Genomic DNA, 24,998 nt, shown 5'->3' with positions numbered 1-24,998 from the left:
TATGAAAAATGAATTAGAAACATCTCACCTAGTCTATTTGAAGGATTCCTTTTAAACAGCATCCTTAAGAGACTTTGAGCTTCTGGGCTGAGAAACTGTGGCATACCAAGTTTAGATCTGAGAAGTAGAGAAGAAATGGCATACTGTAACAGTACCTACCAACAATGCTTTTAATGAAAAACTCTTTTAAGTATTATCTGTGCACATTGCTCGTAAGGGACCACATTGGTCTGTTTCTAAAGAGTTGTGTGGTGCACACAGCAAACAATCATTTATAAATGCTTTGAAGAGTAAGGCTACAAACAGATGTCAATATATTTGAAAAGGGACTTACAGTAAACAGCAACAGGAAACATAAACTACAGACTAGCAATAGACACATGTGTAATCCTAATATAAATGAATGCTCTGCCAATGGACCGATCTCTATGAGGTCCAGGGATCCAGAAATAACATTCGGAGAGTTAGTGAATGGATACATGGCCCGGTAGACGCCCATTTCACAGATGTTAATTTGCATGTGAAGGTCAACTTCTACACCTAGGTATAACTCTGCACTCTTTTGTCTATTCACTATTTTATAATGGAGATTTTACACTTAAGAGTCACTACCCCTTTGCAAGGGGGTGGAGTCCCCAATAACTGAATTTCAGAATGCAAAGTTACTATTTATAACTTACCAACTGTTTGTGGAGATCTCCACATAGGGTGAAGATCTTTCAATGGGAAAATATAGGCACATTAATAAAGCTAATTATTTTTTTTTTTAAAACAACTATTTACTGTAAATTAAAAATGTAAAATATTTGAAAACAAATATTAACATAAGATTACTCACTTAAATTTATATTTGCATTTAATTTGAAACAAACTTTTCTATAAGTTGTTTCATTATTTTCACAGTTTAGACATTTATTAAAGTAAGTTAAACGTTTAAAGCATTTTAAATGTAAAAGTGTATTATCAAAAAAAAACATTTAGTAATAATTATATTGAAGCTTTTTTAATTTTAAATTGATATATAAGATATATACATTTTACATTTAGAATTAAACACTTTTAAACGGAATTAATTTGGGGTTTTAGTGTTAAAGGCTACATGTATTTTTTACTATGGGAGTGTGTTGCAGTCCCAGTGTTGGGGCAGGTATGGTGTTTGACTTGCTCCAAAGCTGGCTGCAGTATGTTTAAGCCTGTGTTTCCAAAATTATGGCTGTAATAAAATTAGAAGTGCATTTTGAAAATTTTAATTGTCTTACTCTTATATGGGTCTGTTTTTATATTACCATGTCCCACACCCTAGACATCTCATTAATTTTCCCTAAACCTTTCCCTATCAAGTGCCCTATTTTCTCACTAGGCCTCCTTGCCCTTACACCTTTACTACTGAAACATAACTATGTTCTTGGAGATCTTCGCACAGCAAAGATAAGAGAGGTATGAATATGGCTGTGCAGACATTGGTAAGTAAATTGCATTTTTTAGTGTAGCAGTAGTAAAAGAGTACTAATTTATGTACTACAACATGACTTCTTTGAATCACGCCCAAAAATGTCAGTATTAGAACACCTACTCTGTATAATCCTGGGCAAAGCACTGCAGCTTTCAGGTCCTCATCCCCCATACCTATTCAAATTTGCAACATTTAAAAATGGCTTTAATACCAAAGTCACGGACTAGATTAAACAAGTATTGGCAAAGTATACAGGTCTGGTAATGGCTGTATGATTTTTGACTTCGTCAGTGTTTGTTATCTTTTGTATTTGCATCACTTCAACCTGCTAGGCCCTCGTCAATCTCTAAAATAAATAAATGAATTAATACAAAGGCAAAAGTAGAATTTTGGTCTAAAAAAAGAACGCAAAGCCACGGTTGTCCGAGTCACTGAAGGAAAATACTTTATGAGTGGATATGGTAACTATAAACAGATAATATAGGCAATGGCTGAAGGGGGCTTAACCACTGTGCATTCTGTAGTAGGCAGAAGAAAAATGTGAATGGCACATTAGTACGAAAATTAGTAAATTCAAAAAGGTCACAGCTAACAAACTGTACATTTTGTGATTGAGAGATTGCCTCAGAAACATTAGGGCAAGTTACTTACCATCAGCAATGCCTTATCTGGTACAGATAGGATAGAGTCGAAGAGTCCTTATCTTATGAGCTTACTCAGGTGCCAGGTTGGATCTGGAAATGTTTTCAGCAGTACCTCTTCACATCAGTTGAGGGTGTCGAGTGACTCAGGGTAAGGTTGTCTCCCGAATGGGAAGTCAGAGACCATATAAGCCCTTCCCCAACGCGCTGTAGTCAATTTCTTTTGTGACCCTTTCTGTGCCAACAAAGCGAACCCACTTAGAGAAACAATCTCATGAAATATTGTGCTATAAAGGAAAAATCTTGTACCAGCAAGCACACATTGAAAGAATTACAGTAGAAAGCAAAGAGGGGATCTAGGAGACCACAGGCCCTCAGTTTGCAGCGAGGGTAGGATGGATTGGTCTATATGGAATCTGCGGCTAGACTCTGTCTCTACCAGATAAGGCATTACCGAACGTAAGTTACTTGTCCACCTGATAGAGACAACTAGCTGCAGATTCCTTATCTTAGAATCAGATACCAAAGTAATACCATCCTTGAAGGAGGGATTGCGAACTGACTTAACCAAAGATCCCCGGTCCAAAAGATAGAAGGGACCAGGCTAATCGAAATAAGATAAGTGAAGCTAGATTATCACCAAAGGACTGGCTGCCAAGAAGGACTATAGGAAGCCCGTAGGGAGTAGCAAGCTATACGACGATACAATCAGTAAAAGAGGGAACTCCAAAAGGGATGTAACCCACAATCTGGGAATGCAGAGGGGCCCAAGGACATTAGTCCATAGAGTCAAGGCTCAAAACCAGTGGAGGAAGCTTACACAGCATGCTCAGCTGCAGCAAACACATATAACAAATAAGAGCACCCACCGATCGTCAATAAAACTATCCTGAGAAACATTTTGAAAAAATGGACCTCCAATCATGGAATGATTGAGAAAGAAAGAGAACAATGAATGCTGAAGAGCATTACTAGAAAACAAGAACAGTAAAAAGAAACTGTTCTTCTACTAAGAACCTTGATAGATAAATAAGGCATCCTCCGTAAAAATTTAATGGAGATGCTCATTGAAGAGAAGGAAATAGACAAGCACAACCAAGAAGGGTGAGCCAGGTCACCAAGAAGGGTCTAGGTAAAATGCAGTGACAACCAACGTATAGAAGGTCAGATGACCATATGTGTAAAACATACACATATAAATATATACCTGAAGCAAAAGACATCTACAAAAGATCCATGCAGGAGATAGGTATACATATGAAGAGATACCCAAGGATAAATGTATATAAGGATAAATACACACATAAAAAGTTCTGTAGACACAAAGGTCATACAGAGTACAGCAAAACTATATCCACTCCTCCAAAGGTAACATGTCCTTCGCCAGTGAGAGGGAGGATGAGAAGTGGAAGAACGAGGGACACTCCAAGAACAAAGGTAACCAAGGGAGGACAGAGATAATACATCCTACCATCGTAAAAGAAGAAGTTATGACAGTTTACTGAGGTGAAGACAGAGAGACAAGGCTGGGAAACCGCAGCACAATGTCGCATAAGAAGCAGGAGGTGAAAGCCATTGCCCACTAAAGGAAAACAAGGGCAACCATACAAGAACCAATGCCATTGACGGAGGAAGCATGCCGGCAGGCAGTAGCAGGAGAAGCAACGAACAAACGGCATGTGGAAGGTCCACCATGAAAGAGAAGAAGATCACCAGGGGAAACAAAGGGCTAGCAGGATGTAAGGGCAACAGATAGTCAACTATGACCAGCACACATCGCTCAACTTATGGAAGCAGGAGAAACAGGTAAGAAACCTGACAAACACTTCATGGAAATTTGGAGAAAGACAGGATATACCCCAAAAGTAATGAAATACCCTCACCAAAGAAGGGGGGAAATCGAATCTCTCTCATAGAAAAAGGAAGGCCAAGCAGGCGGGATTGGAGGAAGGAAAAAAAGGTAAACCCAGTCTCTTGTGAAACAAGGATAACAGACAAGGATCCAAACGATCAAGGGGACTGTTGTCCCAAGTGAAGAAAATCAAAAGAACATCAGACATAAAAGCTACCTCAAGGATGAAATGGCAGATATGTATAAAAAAAACACAGGAGGCAATAGCAGCAGCCGTAACCCAGTAGGTATGTTGAACACTGAGAGGGCAAAAAAAAATACAAGAACAGCAGACTGCAAAAGATCAACAGCATCAGGAGCACGATAAAGTAGCAAAAGGTCTACAAAAGAAGCTGTGCCCAGGCGCAATTCGAAATAAGGCCCTCAAGGGCATTAGGGAAGTGGAGTTGTGGAACCCAGGTACAAATCAAGAAGAACACAAGATGAGTAGGAGAAAATCCATGTGTCCCATAGAGTAAAACAGAACAAAGAGCAGATCCACACCGAAGAGGGTCAAAGACTGGAACGAAATTTAACTAGGCAAAAGTGTGTGCCTGAGTTTCACACACAATGAGGAGTAGGGAAGATGTATTCCAAAGGTTGGCAAATGCTTTGTGAAAAAATACAGCCCTCACTCACAAAATAGTGACATGCTTCATTATCGGGCTTGCTTCAATATGCCCCTGCGCAGACGAACGCCTGGGGCGGAGCAAAGGGAGGGCAAGACACAACAAACAAAGTTTGGGATCACCGTAAAAAAAAGTGCAGTGAAGTTAAAACTAGCTCAGAAGTGTCCCCTTTCAACCGTTTCTTCTTGGCCCCCCCGGCTAGGTGTAAAAACATGAAGAATGGTGGTGATCAGAGAAGATTAAGAGTTCCTTCACCCCTCCTTACTGCCAATTTGTCGGCATGTTTCTGCGTTAGCTATGTGCCCACAATGTTGGGTCACACCGGCATACCTCAGGACCCTTCGGATCCCAAAATGTGTAACCTTCTGTACCTCCGTTAGGATTCCTTTGTTAGTGTTACTTCCAAGAACCAGGGTTCCCCTAAGCAACTCACACTTGTTGATCTGTAGGGGAAGACATAAGAAAAATTAAGGAGATAGAATTACTCCTATGGATATTTTGTTTAGCCACTTCAGAGTGTTTTAGCTATGGCGCTCGACCTTCCCTGTTGGATACTTTTAATTCACAAAGCAAACACGCACAACCATGGTGCTTACTGTAACCAAATTGGTTTGAAATATAAAACACTCCGTCCATAATCAGATCAGACATTCAAAATGGGATCATTTTCACCTAATATCATTCGCAGGAGACTGTGCTCACTTAGACCGAAGTACAATGGGTGTCTCGTGCCAAAATTATGCAGCATAACGTGGACCAAAGCCAGGACAAGGGATAGAGTGGAGCTATGGAGGTGGTGACCCCCCAGACTGAATCGGCATAAGACCTCTCTGGGCGGACAACCGCCCCCTCCATGAGTGAGGAACGAAGGAGGAGGAGGGGTCGGGAACCAGTGTGCCGTGACCGTAGGAACAGTCGACCGCGCTGATGAGGAGCCCAGGAAGGGGCCTCCGACACCAGATAGCGGCCTGGAAATGGAGCTGCCGTGGACGTGAGGTAGACAGGAGACAGGCGGGATCCGGGTCCTCCTGTATGATCCAAACTTCCGAGCCCAAGCGGTGCTGCGGGTGGGGTGGGGCATCCCCTGTCGGAGAGAATAGCAGGACACCCGAACATGGAGTATATCCGAGATGGAGTGCTTCCCACCACGAGGGAAGTGAATAGGCAGAACAGGCAACGCTGAGGAAGTGCCAGGGGAAGAGGCCTCCAACACCAGAGAGTTGCATGGTAGTGCACCGCCAGTTAGCGACACAGGAATCAGCCAGGACAGAAAGTGCGGCAATCTCCTCACTCACAACACGCAGGACTGGTCAGACGGCAGAGTAAGGCCAGGATAACCAACCACCAACCACTGAAAATAGCACAAAAGGTATTGGTGAGTCCTGGATCAGGGGAGAGCTATCCCTGCGCAATATAGGAGGCTGACCAAGGGACTGAGGGGGGGCTCAAATAAGCGCTCAAAGACTGGGGGGAATAGGGAAGGAATAGACATTTCCACTGAGGCGGCAGAAAGAATACAAGAGGGGCCACCGACACTCTAAGAAGTGTTAGAAGGCGTCAGCGGTGTTAGTTGCAGGAGGTGTTAAAGGAAGGACTGAGGTGCCCTGCAAGGGTGGAGAGTACACGTGGAGGAGACGGAGTAAGAGAGCTACTACAGAGCACATCCTTGCAGGCCACGCAGCTTGTCAGAAAATCTGCCATAATGAAACCAAAAGTGGCTCCCCTAGTACAAAAAGGAGGGGTCAGGGGAGCCATCACTCAGAGTGATAATGACGGCCATCCAAGTCCTGGGCATGACCCTAGAGTCTAAGAAAAACAAAGTCAATATAGAAATGAACCTGATACAAGCCGAAATGCATAAAATAGCTGAGAGAGTCACTACGGCCGAAACTAATATCACAGAACTCCAGTCCACCACAGGTAAATTGGAAGAGCAAGTGCAACATCTGGCACAACAACACAAACAAATGGCCATGAAACTGGAAGATCAAGAGGGAAGGGCTTGTATGAATAATATAAGAGTGGTGGGGGTTTCGGAATGGGCAGAGGGCCCAAGTGTGGACCTCTTCCTAGAAGACATCATGCTGAATCATTTTTTAAAGGTTTTATATAGCGCTGGCTAGACCCAGAGGTATCCAAGCGCTTTACATGAGCATCAGATCGTAGTTACAGGTTACATCATTATAAAGGTTACACAGTTATTAGAGCATGGCAACATAGCTACTTGTAAAGTCCAAATAAACAATAAGCACAAATACGAAAGGGTAAAAGCAAGCAAGGGGAAAGATTCAGGGGAGGGGGGAAGGAGCTGGGGAAGTAGACAGGTAATGAAGGCGGGAAAGAGGAGGGGAAGGGCGACGGGGACACAAATCGGAAGACGAGTCAAAGTAACGTCCAAAGTCCAGTAAGCTGTGATCCCAGGGGAAGTGGTATCACTTCCCTATCTCTGTTGCGGGAGTCTCCCTTTACGCAGTGGACTCTCTCAGAGGGGTCTCTGAGACTCCAAGGCCTACATACTGGATCCTTCCCCAAAAAGGGGAGAGGGAGTGCTTTGGCAAAAGGTGCCATACCATACCTCAGCTGTGAGTGGCTCCCTTGGCGCAGTGGACTCTCTCAGCGGGTACGCTGAGACTCCAGAGTATAAATATTGGATCTTTCCCCAACAAGGGGAGAAGGAGTGCTTAGTCAAAGGGCACAAAGGGCAAGGGGCTAGGCAGACTAGCAGGCAAGGTGAGATTCAGGGGAGAGTGGATAGGAGCTAGGAGCTAGGGAGGTAGACAAAGGGAGAAGAAGTACTAAATGGGAACAAAGTTAATTAATGAGTTATTATATACCGCTGGCTAGACCCGATGGAATCAGAGCGCTTTACATGAGGGACAATAATGTTGCAAATTACATCAGTTAAAAGTTACATAAGTATCAAGAAAAGCATTTAAAGAATATAGGGGACAAGGTGAATGGAGCAGGAAGGGTAAGGGAATATGGTAAAAGGGTAGGAGGAAGACAGGACGTAGAAACGTAGGGAAAATAGTTACAAAAGATACCAGAAAAAACTTTTTAGGAGCATAGAATAAAAGGAAAATGGAGTGAGGAATGGAAAGGGGGTAAGGGCAAAATGGGTAGTGTATATATATAGCGGAGAGACGAAGGGAAAGTTTGTCCAAGGTCCGGCTGGGTAGGTGACGGCCGAGGGGGAATCCGCGGCCCATCTCCTCTTCAGGTATCAGGTAGCTCTATCGGGCATCGGTCAAATGGCTAGGTCTCAACAGAAAAACATTAAAGGGGAAGAGGGCGAGAAGAAGGGAGCATAGAGCGGGAAGGGGGTGGGGTGAAAGGTTAGGAGGGGGAAACGACAGAGAGACGAAGGAAAGTCTGCCCAAATTCCGGCTGGGTAGGTGACGGCCGAGGGGGAATCCACAACCCATCTCCTCTTCAACAGGTAGTTCCACCGGACATCGGTCAAATAGCAGGGTCTCTATGGTCGAGGGAAGGTTCAGAGTACATGTCCAGGAGGGAGAGCAGGATCAAGGTCAGGTGAGGGATGTGGTTAAGCTAAGGACGCTGACCAGTTCTATTGTCCAGGAGCGTTAGAGCATTGTGGAGAGACCAACTGAGGCTGTCAACTTGAGGTCAGGGAGGGGAGTCGAGACCTTGGTGTTGAATTCAGTCGGTTCCCAAAATTCACAAAGCATATGGGGTGTAATCTATTCCGTGAAGCGGCAGGAGGACAGGGCCAGTGTCCGCATTTCTTCAGAGGGGGTGAGTGACAGGTCTGGCGTGGCGTCTCCAGAGTCATTCTGCAATAATCAGGGAGCCCTCCCGTTCTGCAGCCCTTCGAGCATATCAGCTCCAAACGCACATAATTACATCAAAGAAGCCGGTAAGATGGACCACACAATACACACGTAGCAGCCATTTTAGGGTTAGGTCACAGAAATAGAAGTTAGCTGCAAAAGTCCATCTTTTGGTTATAATGAATTAAGTGACCTCTCAACAATGTGAGAATACAAATGTTTACACGCCAGAGCTGCATTGCACGTTACCACCGCGGACAACAAAGCTTCCTCGTCTTCATGGAACCGCCATCTTAGGGTCAGGCATCATTCTTCAATAGTTTCGCCAAGTAGGTAATGTCAGTCTCTCTGAGGAGCACTTCACTTATGCCCCTCGCGCTGCAATAACAGCGGAAACACACACGCCTGGTCTTCATTACATATCCCCACTATAAACAGATCGCCGATCTCAACTTTGAATTCACGGCCTGTGTGGAGGAAATCAACTACATTTCTGGGGTGGAAGGCAAGGCTCACAGAGAAAACCCACTGTGGTGGGAGATTTCCTAGGCAAGACTAGACGTTTAAGGGGCTTTAAGAAATGGGGTCTCATAGCATCTTGAAAGATGTCTGGAGAGGTGTGAAAATGATTTTGTGAGTCACCAGACGGAATTATAGATGAGGGCAGGGGAATACCTCAGGTACCTACTGTTGCGACATGCCCTAGGCGTATAGACGTATACTCGACCCAATGATAGCTAAAGTCACATCCCTCACCTACAAGAAACTAATAAACAACTCCCCAGATTGTATGGGTCCCCTAGGGGCCGCAGGGGAATCAGATGAGGGACTTTTAGAGGATGATGACCGAAGCCACGCAGAGCTCCAAGGAAAAATCCATAAGGGCACGGCTCAGGCTGATTCAACTTCGGATTCTACATAGGTCTTCCACTCCAAGGACAGTGCAATATCGCATAGGTCATTGCGATTCGGAGGAGGGGGCGAGAGGGTGTGGCGAGAAGGGCACATTCTTCCATAGCCTATGGTCCTGCCCTAAGATTCAAAGGTACTGGAGTGGTATTGCCCAGGTGATGGCGACTGTGGTGGCAACACAGGTCCTGATGGAAGCAAAATGGCACATCTTGGGAGTGGTGGGGGAGGTAGTCTGGCTAAAATATACTAAAATATGGCTTGCTTTGGCGGGTGGAGTGGCCAAAAGCAATATTGCCCGAGCATGGGGTGCGGGGAGGTTCCATCACTCGAGGCATGGCAAAAGGATCTTGATTGGTGTCAACGAGCGGAACAGACAATCTATCTGAGTAAGGCCTGCCCATGCAAATGGGAAAAGATATGTGGTGCCTGGATGAAATACAGGAGCTAGCCCAACTAGAAGCTTTCTCCCCCAACTATAAACTAAGACTAATACACTTCAAATTATTAAATCGAGTTTATAGAACCCCTATCCAACTTCATTGAATGGGGCTCTGTTCAGAGGCAAATTGCTGGAGATACGGCGCACAGCAGGCCTCTTTTCTGCACATTGCGTGGAGCAGCCCAAAGATAGCCTCCTATTGGGTTGAGATATTTCAAACAATTAGCAGACTACAAGGGGGTCATATAGAACCCACACCCATTATAGGAATATTGGGATACGTCAAAGATGCCCCTATGGCAAGCAGACGTTTCTAGCCATGCTGCTCTTCTAGCGAAATGAAGAGTGGATATGCATTGAGGACAATCAATTGCCCCCACCATTAAGAGCTCGGTAGCAGATACTACATTTTGTCAAGAACAACTGGGTACATTTGGGAATTGATGCCCATCGCGTCCCGACCCAAAGATATATGGGGACCATTCCAAACCAGGCTAGCGACCTACAATGCCAATCAGAAGCCAACACAGTCACCCCGCCACGCATCTGTGAGTGTCACCTAAGCGAACGGAAAGGTATTGAACACTCGAACTTAGAATCTCCACTTCATAGCCCCACAATAAGGTAAATGTGTCATGCCACATTGACCTGCTAGATGTACGCTAGAAATTCATAGATATGTGTGGAACTTGGGAATTTAGTAATGTCTACTGTTTTAACATGCAGACGTTGTCGCGCTTCCTTGTTTTTTGTTGTTATTGTTCATGTTGCAGTAAATGAAACTCACATGGTTTATATATCTGTAAAACGGCTACGTATAAGATACTTGTAATAACTTTAAATGGCAATAAAAAAAATACAGGAGCGAGAGATAGGAGGCAAGAGGGACAAACCAGGGTTAAGATAGGGAGCGGAGGTAGTAAACAACCCTCCAGATTCAGTTGAGTACAATGATATGCTGCTGGGGAATGGGAAATGTGGAACTATGCTAACTGATGTATATGGCACTGCATCCTGTGTATGTATTGTGGTACTCCTTGTCTGAAACATATGTTCAATAAAAATAGGTTTAAAAAAAATGAAGTGTCAGGTACTTTCCACCGGAAATCACTGGCCCCGCCCTACTTCTCGAGAGGAGTTGCGGGGAAGTATCGAAGGCGGAGGTGGACGAGTTGGGGATTGTTGGAGGGCCCCCCCTCCACGCACGGTCCCTGGAGGGGCAGACAACGACCAGACAGTGCTGGTGTAGTTTGACGGCGAGAGAAGTTCGAGGTGGTCCTGAGGGGGGCCCGGGGGTGTGTTGGGATGGCGGGTGGAACGCTCTTCCCCCCTCCCCCTGCCTACGTGCCGCTGAGGTGGGGGTGCGCTGCACACCCTGAAGGGCTGGTCCCGGTGCCCCAACGGCCAGACAGCTTGCCGGGTGATTGCCAATAGGACCCGCTGTGGATCCCGGGGTCCCCGGGTGTGCTGGATTGTTGGCGCCCTCCCTCCCCCCCCGGAGACTACCCTTTGGCCAGGTGGGGACTGCGGGGCTGGCGAGTGAGCCGCGAGGAAGTGGCATGGAGAAAGTAATCGGAGGCCTGACCCAGGCGCTGTTGTTGGAGGGCCCGGGACAGGCGGGGGCCCCCCCTGGAGAGGTGTTAATCAGTCAGCCGCCTGCATCGAGAGGGGCTGGTCTCTGGGTCCCCGGGGGCGCCTGTTCCTTCGCGAACATGATAGCACTGGGCACTGTGACAGTCGTGGTCTTATAGGGCTGTGGGGGTGCGCTGTATCCTCCGGCCTGGCCCCTAGAAGATTGACCCTGGGAGGGAAGAAGAGACGCAGATAGCCAGCCACGTTTGAAGCGGGCCGTGACACTCTGTAACGCAGTTGGAGAGGGGTACCGGACCGGCGTGCCCGCGAAAATAATTCCAGATGGCATCCAAACAAGATGCAGACAGGCACCAGCCCAGGACATCCAAAGGGACAACACAGGTCCAGTCAATCAAGTTGGACCGCTACACGATGCCGAGAGGTTCCCCTACAGATTTGAGACATCCTCTGCCGACAGGAGGGGGAGGGGGACTCCTCGGGCCCACCGCCTGACCCGACACTCCTAGACGTCATGGCTGCAGTAGACGGGGTCAAATCGTCCCTGGGGCAGAACATGAAATTGCTGGATAATAAGCTAGACACCGTCACCATTGAAGCTTATCCGAGCAGACCTCACAAAAGTAAACAAGAGGGTTAAATCGCTGGATATAAAGACTCCCAGTTTGACTGATGACGTGGCGGAGCTCAAACAGGAAGTGCAGGAGCTCAAAACCTCTCGTGAAGTGACTGAACGCAAGCTGGATGAGTATGAAGGGAGAGCCCGACGCAACGACGTTCGCATAATGGGGGTGCCTGAGAAGTCTGAGGGCCCGGCCCCGGACTTGTTTGTCAAGGAACTCATCCCCACCCAGTTCAAGCCCAAGGGACTAGGTAACTTCTTTACCATCAAACGGGCGCACAGGGTCCAGGGGTGGCAGCCTAAGCCTGGCGCGCCGCCACGCCCAATGATTGCCAGGGTACTAAACTTCAGGGACAGAGACGCTATCCTGCAGGCGGCTCGCCTGGCACCCCCTCTGCAGTACGAGAATGCCACCATTTCGTTCTTCCCCAATTTCACACAAATGGTGCAGAAACAACGCCGGAACTTTATTGCGGTTAAAAAGAAACTTCGGGACAAAGGGATCAAACATGCCATGAAGTTCCCGGCGCGCCGGAGGGTGGAGATCGACAGAGATAATCTGGAGGTGGCATTGGACTGCCATCCCCCTGGTGGCTCCGGGGAACGGGACCGAGATGGAGAGGAAGCACAGCAGGAGCAGGATTGAGAGCAGATGCACAGCGATTGGGACTAATGTACATTGTATTGGGGTAGTGGCCCGACAGTTGAGTTGCCCGTCCGGCCCCCGGAAATACCATGATCCAGTTGGGAAATGTTGGCTCCAAGGAGGAAATTTAAATTCTGGTTGGGAGGGGTTGGGGGGGGGAGATAGAGCATAAGCCCTCCTCTTTACTACCTTTAGTTGTCAAGTAGGTTTAGAGTGTGGGGCGACAGGCACTCTGCCAGTGGGGGATGGACAAACGCCATGAGAAGGGGTGCTGGGAGGGATTGTTTGTGGGAATGTTTGTAGTTTGTGTTAGTTATACAACATCAGGAGACAGCGGCGGGCTAGCAACACTCCCATACCAGCCCAATGTCAAACAATAGACAGGGATCGGGGATTAGAGTGGTTAGCTAGAATGTGAACGGATTAGGTGATAAGATAAGAGGGGGATGGTTCACCAGTTTATTAGAAGACACTCTCCAGATGTTGCAGGAGACGCATCTCGTTGGAAACAGATGCATGGCCCTACATAAAGGGGGCTACAAGCTGGTGGGGAATGTAGGATTCACTACAGGGTTGAGAGGGGTTGGCATATTGGTGAAGAACTCATTTCCCCTGACCATTCGGGCTACATGGTCTGACCAGAGGGATAGATATATTGGGTCAGTGGGAGGGGAAGACAGTTACCTTTGTTTCGATTTATGTCTCGGCCGGCTTACAGTCAGATACATTTCGCGACCTCGGATCCATTTTCTTGACCTTGTCCTTGGGCATACTGGTGTTGGGAGGCGACTTTAACGCTATAGTGGACGGGGATATGGACCGAGATCCCGCACTGACACTGAGACCGGCGCAGAGGTGGCTCCCCGATTACTTGGACACAACGGGGCTAGTAGGTAGCTGGCGGGCGTGTAACCCAGGCGGCGTGCAGTACACACACGTATCCTGTGCACATTATAGCCTGTCCAGGATAGACTACGTTCTGGTCCCGGCCGCTCAGGCACATGCCCTTTGGGAAGTGCGACATTTAGGTTGGGGCATCTCGGATCATTCCCCAGTAAATGGAATTTAGCCGGGTCAATGCAAGCAGGATAGCCCCTATCAACCCATGGCACTTGATAAGTGGGACCTATAGGGATCATTCACATAAAAGATGTTTGGGGGGAGGGAACGATACACACATTTGACTCGCTTAGGCGGCAGCATCGATTGAATGATTGTGAGTATTTCTGATATCTCCAGATTCGTCACGCGTTGCTCACACACATTCCTAGGGGCACGACACTCCCTGATGCCTCCCATTGAAGACAGAATACTGGACGGGCATCTCCCCGAGAAAACCATCTCTCTGATATACTAGAAACTCATAAATAACATGGAGGACCAATTAGTTATAATAAGGCGACGCTGGAACGAGGATGGTCTGGAGTTAGATGATGAGGATTGTCCTCGGATGCTTGATTCCGGTCTGGGAAAGATATGGCTGTTGTAGTTCGGACTGGACTGTTCCCATGGGGCAACAGGGTCAGAGCTGATTTGCATAAAGCCATTATCTGACCCAGGGTGGTGTGGAGTGCAAAAAAACGATGGATTTGGGCCCAGATCTTTTGACTGGGGGAGTGTGTGACATTGATCCACATTCAGTCCATCACTTGTTGTTTTTTGCAATTGAGGATTGGCAGGAGGCATTTCCTCCCCGCGGGTGGTGGTGATTCAGATAAGGCTTCTACTGGTGCAACTCAAGATACTACACAGGTCATATGTCACTGGGCCCTGTCTGGTCCATATGGGCCGCTTGGAGAGCGGAGAATGCAAGAGGGGATGTGGGGAACTGGGGACGTTCACCCATATACTGTGGCACTGTTGAAGCGTACAAGCGTATTGGGGAGAGGTTCATTGTACGCTGCGGGCGGTCCTGGGGATAGCAATGCAGCCAGAGGCCCGCAGATGCATTCTGAACATCTGGGAACCCACGGACCTAAACACATACAAAAAGCAATGGGCAACACTGGCCTTCATGATAGCGAAGCGTAATATCGCCCAACTGTGGGGAGCCAGCCAGTCGCCCCAGATTGAGAAATGGATGGAGGACTTAGACTGGTGTATGTTTAGGGAGAGGTCAGTCTATTCTGCCAGGGGATGCCCAGGGAAGTGGTGTAAGGTCTGGGAGGCTTGGAACCACTACAGGAGCAATATCTGTGCCACACTGGCACGTCAAGAAGAATCGGAGGCACACGCATCCCCTTGATCCATCAACTATCTTAACTGCATAATATTTTGAATGTCATTGAAAACCTTGATATATACATATGAATATGTCACCTGATGTGTCTTTTGTTAATTTTATTGTTTAGCCTCTTCTATGCTCAGCTCATCATGAGCTCCGGCGCTCCGGTGCTCATGACGAGCTGAGCTCGTCATGACCGCGCCCGTTACTAGGAACGCTCGCATGCTGGGCTGATTCCCCTGCAGTGCTGAGCGTTCCATTGGAACGGGTGTGGCCATGACAAGCTCAGCTCGTCATGAGCACCGGAGCGCCGTAGCTCATGACGAGCTGACCTCGTCATGAGCATGGGGGTGCTGTGCACCCCCCCCCCCCCCAGCTCAGCAGGGGGAAACAACCCCGCAGCGAAGGGGTTAGTAAAAAGAAATTAAAAAAAATAATAATCAAGCGTCGCACTTTATTCAAAATTATTACACAATTAAGTGCATATTGTGTCGTCTTCGCTGTAGCAATGCAAGCCAAGAATTTTCACTGAATATGTGTGAGCATGAAAATGGTGACCTTTGAGACATTGGATTCTTATTAAGTAAACAGTATCAGCCATTCTCAGGAAATATTCATTGGAAAGTGAAACTGAAGCAATACTTACTTTAGTATCATGTTCATAGTCTCGTTCCTATCTTTACCTTGAAAGGGTAATGTACCGGTAAGCATTTCAAACTGTAACATAAAACAGAAAATTAAAATGATACATATGTTTTAGGAGTCTTTTAAATTCTAAATTTTATTCAGTGGACTCCTTCTCCCTGATGAAAAACCAAGAATACTGTTAAATGTTAAGTGATCTTGTCAAATAGGATATTCAAACTGAATGTAAAACAACCCAAAACGACTTCCAAAAGTGACTTGTTTTTTCACTGGAAAATGAGGTATGCAAGTAAAGTATGGAAATAAAAATAAAAAAGTAAAACAATTTAAATTTCATTAACATATAGACTACAGAAGTAAACAAAAACTCCACATACTTACAACATGCAAGTGCCTGTGATCAAACTATAAGGCTATTCAGGGCACTTGAGTTAATTACATATATCAGATTTCATAAACTGCCCGTTCTTGGATTCATTTACTTTTTCCATTGTTTTTTAACACCAACTTTAAATGTGAATGAAGTTACTTGGCTCTCCACTTTTGTGTAATGAGGTTTCTAGCCAAGAGTAAGGCAAAATATAAGAGTGTCAACAAAGCCGTCCCCAGAAGGCATCCACGATATGCCATCAGTGCCACACATGGGGTCAGGAGTGACTGCATTACCCCAAATCTCTTTTACCCATTCAAAAACATACCTCTAATTTGGCAAAATTTTAGTACAAGCATAAACTATACACTTCCAGCTCCCCTGAAGAGACCATAGCATCTAGAATATAGATGAGGCATTCAGGGCAAACTTATTTACTCAGGAGTAAGGTAACAATGGCAAACACAGAAATACTATATCCTACAAAGGGTCTGACCTTAAGGGTTTGAGTTTGTCCCCATTATTCCTCTATCTCTTCTGGAATTTTAAATCTGAAACCTCTGTCCACAATTCCTACACTTTTCCAGGGTTTGCAGTTTCTAACTATAGAGTTTTTCATACCCCCTAACGATAAATACTTTGTTAAGGAGATGGCTAAAAGCCTCACTAATTACATCAGACTTTTTCTTCTCTAAGAAACAGTTTCTCAAAAGTAAATATTTTCAAGAGCTGCCTTGGAATTAGACAACACATTTTTGCTGAACCTCTTTGAATGTTAATATTCTCTTCAGATCCAATAACTGTTTTAATTTCCAAAATCTTTTTTTCCACTCAGGATAAGCACTGTCATTTCTCCATGCATGGAAGAGTTTTCCTAAGAGTATTAAGCAAACATCTTGCTAGATCAATTGTAGCGCCCTCGGTAATTATGCCAAACCTTTACAAAATAAATCAAGAAATGTGCATAATTCTATATATTTTTTTATATTTTGGATTATAAAAGGTAGACGCAAACCAGAGAAGCACATCATTTTTTGTCATTACTAATTGTGAAACAGTATTATAGTAGTAGCTCATTTCTGGGATCACTATTCTCTGCAAGATAAGGTAGTACCTCTCTTTACCTGTAAGAGACCCATCATCTTCCCTTATGTGGCACAAGGTTTTTTCTGGTCATTTTTTTTATTTTATTGCTCCTTGTGGGGTTTTTAGATTTGAAACATACATAATGAAAGCATAGAAAGATGTACTTTCTCACAATATGCTTCATCAATCCCTTAATTATGCTATCAGCAGCACTTATCCCAAAATCACCCATGCATTTGAACAGACATAGCTGAGCCACTCTCCTCATCACTTCACATCACAGTGCCTCAACGGGTGATTAGCACGCTCTACAATTTCTTGATTGATTGACTTTTAATGGATGGTTCCAGAACTTTATCAGTTACAGTTGTGTGCAAGCTCTTCACTCAACTTACATCTAAGGCCTCAGTCATTTGGTTAAGAGAAACCAATCTAAATTAGGGGCAAAGACACTGATCTATCAGCCCTGTAGGAGACTAATTTACTTAATCAGGAAACCTAAGAAAAAATGTAAAATGATTGCGTCAGCAGGGTGGGTAGGCATGACCACTCTCCTCAGAACCCTCCACAATTGCCCACCTACACTAAGAAAATGCTAATTAGTGATACTAATACTGTTTCGCAATTTGCCCCCATAAAATCCTTAAGACTTGGACAGACACTTAGGGCAGGTATGCCTTCGCTAAAATTAAGAAGTGGGACACGGTATTGATTGTTGGCTCAGTGTACAACGATACCTTTCACACTGCACACCTATACAAAAAAAAATTCTTTTTCTGCACCGACTAGGGCACTTACAGAATTTAGCAACATCAAATCTATTGTTGGGAGTGACTGAACCTGTATAAAGACCTCCTACTTGACAAGAATAGAATGCTGAAATGAAATAATAGTAATAACAGGGCCCTTCTGTGAGATGCCAAGGGAGACCATGTTCTGGTAGATGTGTGGAGACTACTTCACCCAACAAATAAAGACTACTCCTTTCATTCTGTGCCACACAATACATATTTGTGTATATATTATTTTCATATAGCTCCCTCTCACCCTCAATTGTATCTACTACCTCTACATATTGGCCTTTCCTCCACACCAGGTAATCTTTCGGAGAATGCAGGCGGGTACATACAAGCTCCTTGAGGATAAATAAATACTCCGGTCACATGACTATCCATATAAAATTGAAAATGAAGGCCCTGGTTCATCTACCCAAGGTCTTCGGGTGCTAGAGAAAGTCATCTGGAAGGGTCTTATAATGCAGGACTCCACTATCGCTAGATGGTATATTCACAGTGAGCAGATTAGGCTAGAGTCATCAGTGCAATCTATAACGTCTGACTATAATTCGACTCCATGTGTGGCCCTAAGGCGATGACTGGAAACTGAAAAATCTTTCCTTAACTACATCAATGCGGCTGAGAAGGTGCAAGAAATTGAATTATTAATTGGGGCAGGTAATTACCCTCCTAAAGCAATAGTCACAACCCTTTGTCATGGCGAACCCCTAACATCACTAAATCAACCTGAGCTCACCCCCTGGTAGCTATGACAGAGCAGACATGCTTAACTTGTTTAAAGCAAGAGTAGGCCCAGCCCCCTCAAGGATCTTCTTGCTGTCTGCAGCCTCAGTTCAGCCCTCTTCTGATTTTCCTCAGGTCCAAGAGTGTTATGAAGTGGCTGACTGGAGGTGCCACATTTATGCCTCACACTAGCTAGTTTGTGGGAATGACTCCTGAGCACACCCTAACCAATGGGGTAAAACTTATATGAATGGAGAAGAGCCTGGAAAGACTAGAAAGGCTCCCACGTGTACCCAGGCAGAAACATGGCCTGTTCAAGTTAAAGGAATACATCAAACTACAAAAGGTCTTTTCCTGGAAGCACCGAGCTGACCAGTGGCAATTGGACCTGGACTGGATGCTGCTGTTTGACTCTGCCTTGTACCCTGTGAGTCTCTATGTGCATGCCCTGAGGGGAAGGAGGAGGCTTTAGAAGTGTACTCCTTTGGTGGATTGGGACTTAAAGGACTCAGACAGAAGATAAAAGCTTTGGCCAGACGAACCTGGCTGCTACGTATATACAATCCATCACAGTGGGCCTCAGATTGCGCCTAGGTACCGGCCTACAGGGACCATAGCCTATCATTGACGATTTGTAATTTTTTATCCTATTTGCCCATTAAGCTTTACAAACTGATATCTCATTTTGGTATCATTGTATTCACTAAATGTAACTCTATTTTTCAGATTAGGTTTGGGGATTTTATTATTTTGCATTTTGTCCTTAATTAAGCCTGTCTGCTCTGTACCATATCTACCAGGGAGTTGATCTGAGGCCAGTGACTTTAGGGATTCACCCAGACAAGAGTTGTGTTTATTCCTTGAAGTGGGCAGTAGACCACTCCAAATAAAAATCCAATTCCTTCCAACACAGATCTGTGCGATGGATGTGTTAGGTCAATGAGCAATTTTGCCTGTTTAGCCTACCTATAGAATTTTAACAGCTAACAAGGATAGTTATATCTCTTGTTCAGTAAACTGGAAGTAGTGCCACTACACAAGGAGGATTTAATCTGTAGCACATGTATTAATTCACCTACTTACCAAAATTAAAAGAACCAACATATTTTGAAAGGCGGTAATGGGAAAGGCACAAATTCCTATTTGAAGGGCGTTTTGGGAAGGGCTTTCTCTAAGGAAAAATATTTACCCTCTGGAAAAGCAAACTAAAAAGGTTAAATGTGCGAATGGGTATTTGCATCATATATCCATATGCAGAACTGTCCAACAGTCGGAAAGTCTGCATCCACAAATCCTATGCATTTAAGCACTCCTGCATAGCTGCTAAAGTTGAATTTTTCCAGGAGATCCCTTGGGATTATCTGTAAAGCTTTAAAAAGAGATACAATTGTTCACAACGAAAATGTGACTTTCTGGACCAATTGTATGAATTATTTTACAATGTGTTAACTATTTATTTATTTGAAAAGTTTCATATAGCGCTGGCTAGACCCGGAGGTATCAGAGCGCTTTACATGAGGAATATTGCTACAAAAAGAACAGTGTTACACAGTTACATGAATTGCTCGAGAAAAAAAAAAGAATGTACATGAATACATCAGTTAATAGAGCAAAATTAGATAACATAGAACAATCCAAAAACAATCAGTGCCCAACTTCTTCACTGAGATGGTTTGTATATTAGAAATGGAAGAGGAGTCAAGGCGGTCAGAGGGTGCTTCGCAGGGCCAAACAAGAAGAGAGGCAGCCTTAAGGGGGTGTCGACATTGGGCAATGGTCATTTCGGCTGCACAAGTCAATGAAAGTGGCAAAGAGGCAATCAGGGGGGCTACCGATAAACCAGGAGGAGGGAGATAGAGTGGAGGGAAGAGGAGAAACTCTATCCCATATCCGGCTGGGTGGATGATGGCCGAGAGGGTAAACCAGAGCCGATCTCCTCTATAGCTGTCTAGGCAGCTACACCGGGCATCAGCCAGGTTGCTCGGTCTCTTTGTGCTTAGAGGTTCATGTAGAATTTAGGTTGTGGAGTCCATTAGGGATTGATTTGTAAGTTAATCTAAAACAGTGAGATGGCTGCATCATAAAATCACATTCTAGAAAGATGTTACACAGTTTTACATAAGTCCATAAGTCCCCTATGATGTGCAGTACATTGAAACGTTTTGGCAGTGTTTCAGACATTTGTTGCTTATACAGAAAGACTGATATTTCCACAATCTAACTTTGCATGAAACGTAAAATAATGTAGTGAGTATGTATAGCAAAACACAACAGTCTTGAAAATGTTCACCATAGGCAGAGCCACAATATCCTTGGATCAGCTAGATGGATTCCACAACTGGATGAGCCAAAGGTGGGCTTGGGGCACATAGATCTTTTTATTTTATAGTTTTGATGATCATGGACCAGGGCTTATCAGAGTGTAGTACAATGCTTACTGAACTTACACAGACCGGTTATATTCCATAAAGGGTACCCTATATGGGCACAGGTAACATTGCAACCTTTCACCTATATTCTTCCCCATATCACATATAACGGTTCATAGGGACTGACCTTTTACCTAGATACAACACTGCATTCAGAACTTGGGTTTTTCCCTAGTTCAAATCTCATACATTATGCATGAGGTTTCTTGGAAGCACAGCAGGACTACCATCTCCTGTATAATATCTCTGTATAAAGTTCAGGCCCGACGTCATCCCTTAGGCCGACAGAGTAACACAGAAAGTAGACCTATGGGTATATTTACATCACATCTTCTTTTAGGAGGACAGAGGAGACTGAAACTTCCCGGCTGACACACTGACCAGAGACGCGGAGGTTCCTACATGCAGTTGCTCCAGCTCGCAGTGGTCTAACATCCCTCGCGGGGTGTCCCACGCGAGACCAGGACGGGGTCCTATATTCTCGCATTCTCAGATAATGGAGTTGACTAGATTCTAGAGGGATTCTTGGCATAGCACCTACACAGATGCTAAGTACATTTAGGTATATCTAGTTAGGGAGACATCATAGGAGTAAGCACTTTTTATCATGTATTCTATGTACTAGTATATATTCATGACTACTGCAAAATGGTACAACTGTACCATCCTTTTACTTTCATAGTACTTCTAATCATATATCTCTGCTAATGTCTAATGGTTGTTGCGGCTCATCTATTCAACACTAGAATAACAACTGTTCAATAAATTCTTATTAACAAAACGCCCAGTATGTTTATTCTGTGTATCGCAGAGACAAACTAAGTGAGCACAAGTGATATAGTATATTGTTTCCACGATTCTGAGGGATCACAGGTCTCATGTTCTGAGGTTGCCAGAATCTATTCTCTCCTTGGTAAAATGAGATTATAGTGGCACTGTGAGCTACCTGATACAGACAGGCTAACATATCCGGTGAGGGTGCACGGAATCAGTCTGCAACCAATCCCACAGTTTATGTTATCCAAACACGCTGACCCTGTATTTATTTATTTGAAAAGTTTTTTATAGATATAGGAACTACACAACAGTCCTTATGTAATAGGACAGGAAAATGTACATCAGGTAAGCATATGTTTGCCATTCAGATATACTATTTACAGCTGTAAAAATAGTTAGTTTATCAGTCTACGTAAAAGAAACAGGCTTGAGGTGTCAGAATTTTCAGACAATTACTAAAATGTGTGCGGTCTAGGAGTAGGAAACTAGAAATGTAATGCTTTGTGCATGTGTGCAACCAGATAGAGTGATTGTTGCAAAGTCATCCTCTGCCCTGAGCACCATCCAACATTTTTGCTGACTAGTACTGGTGGTAACTGACTCTGACTGACCCTGGGCTCTGCCTAACCAGGCCTAGGGCCAGTGCTATGCTGAAGAGACAGAATACAGTGAAAACATCTAAATACACTAGGGTACACCATGGGTTAGAGTACCCCTATGATTGGCATGACCTCCCATATAAGGCCCTAGTGCATACAAGGGCAGAGCAGTTTAGAGGCCAACAACGCTTTCTGCACTTGCATGTGTGCACTGCTGAGGCCTGAGGTCAGGACTGCTTTTAAAATGCTAATTGTGCCCAAAAACGACTTTGGTGTTTGGGGCATTTACAAATTGATAAACTACAATGTTTAGGCATATTAGGTACTCCCAGAGTCTCCCCTGGGTGTCCCAGGGGTGGGGACGCAGATATGTATAAGGCGAACCCTTATAAAATGAGTTTCATATGCCCTGGGCTCTGTGATATTGCATATTTCACTCCCCACATAGTGATAAAGTGCTTCACAACATTGACTTTCATGCTAGGAGCACTGTGGAGTGAGGATCTGCAATCTTTTTCCCTATTCAGAACCCATAAAGACTCACCTAAGTGATCCAGGGGTAGGGTGTCCAGTAGATATAGGGAGGGTCCTTATAAAATATGTTTGTATAAGCCCTGGTGAAGGATAAAATGGCCCAAGTCACTTTTCCCATTGCAAATCCACTGCCACATAAATAAAAATGACAAGAAGTTATTAACTAATAATTCCCGCTAGGAGAATCATAAAAATGCCATTCCTAGAATGGTATCGATAAATCCAACAATATGATATTGTTGAATTTCTCCAAAGTGTACAGACAAGATGTTAAGACTTTCTTGCCTGTAAGCCAAAATCCAGCCTTCCAGTGGTCTGGCCTGATTGGTCAGAGTTAAGTAGATTAGCCAGGCTCTTTTGATGAGGTGATAAGTAGCCCCTCGGGTTAGATAGCTCTTCTGGGCGGATAAGGTTCTGCTAGATAAGAATGCCAGAGCAGGGGGAGGGGTCATAAACAATATTCTTCAATGAAAGGAGGAGACAAGCAGAAGAAGTCCGTTTCGTTTACACCTCTCCTCTTTAAACCATGCCAGATGGTGGGATTAATGAAGGAATGAACAGATGCAAGGGGAAGAGACTATGGAGATTAACCATCCTGGCGGTGTGTTTAGCTAGCTCTTTTCTCCCAGCTGGAAAATCAGCCATGATGAATTTTAGAGAAATGGTGCTCTCTGGGAGAAAATAGTGCCACACTTTGGAGGATGTGGTCAAACTGTGGGGTGTTGCCCTTCACCTCATTGGACAGGTGGGCCCTCCTGCTTGACCCAGGGAATCTGGAATAAGTATCTTAGAGGGGCAGAGCCTCTCAGATTTGCTGCTTGAAACTTAAGAGAGAAGAAGGGTCCATGCTGAGAAGTTTGATTTGCACCAACTAGGCTCCGCACCCTGAGCAATGCGTCTGCTGCACAATCCAGAACTACAGCCCTGTCGACTACCTTGCTTCAAAACGACTAAAGAATGGACTCCCTGCAAACTACAGGGTAACAGAGATCACCTGGAACATCAGCACCAAGAATCCTCAGCTTGGAGTACTACCAGAGAATTTGTAAGGGTTTTGTCGAAGTGGATTGTGGGAACTGCAGTCCCAAACTTTCATGGACCATCTTGGAGCTTCCATACTCTTGGAGTACATTGTGGACACTTTGGGACCCTTTGAGGAACTTCAGGAAGAAATTCTAGAAGTTTGGAGCAACTTTGGAAAAAACTCCATAAGTGGACTGACTCGCCTGGTCAGCCAGCCAGCGACCCTCAACGCGAGCTGGCTTGCTGTGCAGGTTCGTCCTGCTGAAAAGCTCCGGAGATCCGACTTCCAGAGTTTGACCGGGAGTGAGCGGAAACCCAAGCTGGCGAAGCCTCACCGAAGCATCAAGGGAACCCTGAAGAAAAAGTTCAGTAAAAGTTTCTTAGTCCGAATGTAGAAAAGGTGACCGGGACCAAATGCGTGAGTCAAGCCGTCCACCTTCAACCATGAGACAGCGTGGAACCCTAGTTCGTCCAGCTGGAAAGCCCCGGAGGTCAGACTTCCACAACTTTGACCAGGAGCTTGTTGCAAGGCAAGCCGGCGAACCCTCTAAGAATCCAGAATGGCTGAGAGCCTTGAGGGACCCTGATAAGAAAAGCTCCAGAAAGGTTTCCAATTCAGAAGGTAAAAACTTTGACCGAGACCTACCGCAAAGGGTAGCTGCACAGGGCTTCATCACGTACGGCCTGAAACTTTGACTTTGACCCAGTCTTGCGCGGCCATATGTCCCAATAGGTGCTATATGTTTCTATGTGCTACATCTTTAAAAATTCATATCTCCAGTTGCCTACATTGGATTTTCTTTAGTTTTGGTGCCATTTTAAAGATACAAATATTTTCTACTTTTATAAATTGGTGTTGGATTTTATTTTGAGTTGTGTCTCAAATATTTATTGAATTGGTGTTTTTAAATGCTTTACATACCTGTCTTTGAAGGTAAGCCTGCCTGCTCGCAGCCAAGCAATCAAGGGTTGAGCATGGAAATTATTTTCTACAACCTGTACTGAGCCCTATAATATGGTAGTGGCCTTATTGCCAGTGACAGATATGCATTTACCTCTAATAAGAACCCACTTTTCAACAGTGATACTTCTACACAAGGTACTCAGGAGTTGTAAATGATTTTTTTGGGGTCTGTCTGGCTGTACTGAAGATGGTACAACGAGGATCCGACGT

General features: G+C 44.9%; 1 protein-coding gene across 2 annotated transcripts in view; it reads right to left on the bottom strand.

Moving 5' to 3' along the window:
• RPS6KA6 (ribosomal protein S6 kinase A6) overlaps window positions 1-24,998 on the bottom strand; it is a 499,939-nt gene that overhangs the window by 232,267 nt on the left and 242,674 nt on the right. For both annotated transcript variants that reach the window (XM_078688489.1, XM_078688488.1), the window contains 2 exons: window positions 15,488-15,558; window positions 29-117 (listed from right to left, as the gene is read on the bottom strand). In XM_078688489.1, the coding sequence (XP_078544615.1) occupies window positions 29-117; window positions 15,488-15,558 (160 nt within the window). The remainder of the gene's footprint in view (window positions 1-28; window positions 118-15,487; window positions 15,559-24,998) is intronic.

Source organism: Lissotriton helveticus, chromosome 4_1, assembly GCF_964261635.1.
Source record: "Lissotriton helveticus chromosome 4_1, aLisHel1.1, whole genome shotgun sequence".
NCBI lineage: Eukaryota > Metazoa > Chordata > Amphibia > Caudata > Salamandridae > Lissotriton > Lissotriton helveticus.
This window is presented reverse-complemented; position numbering and strand designations above follow the sequence as displayed.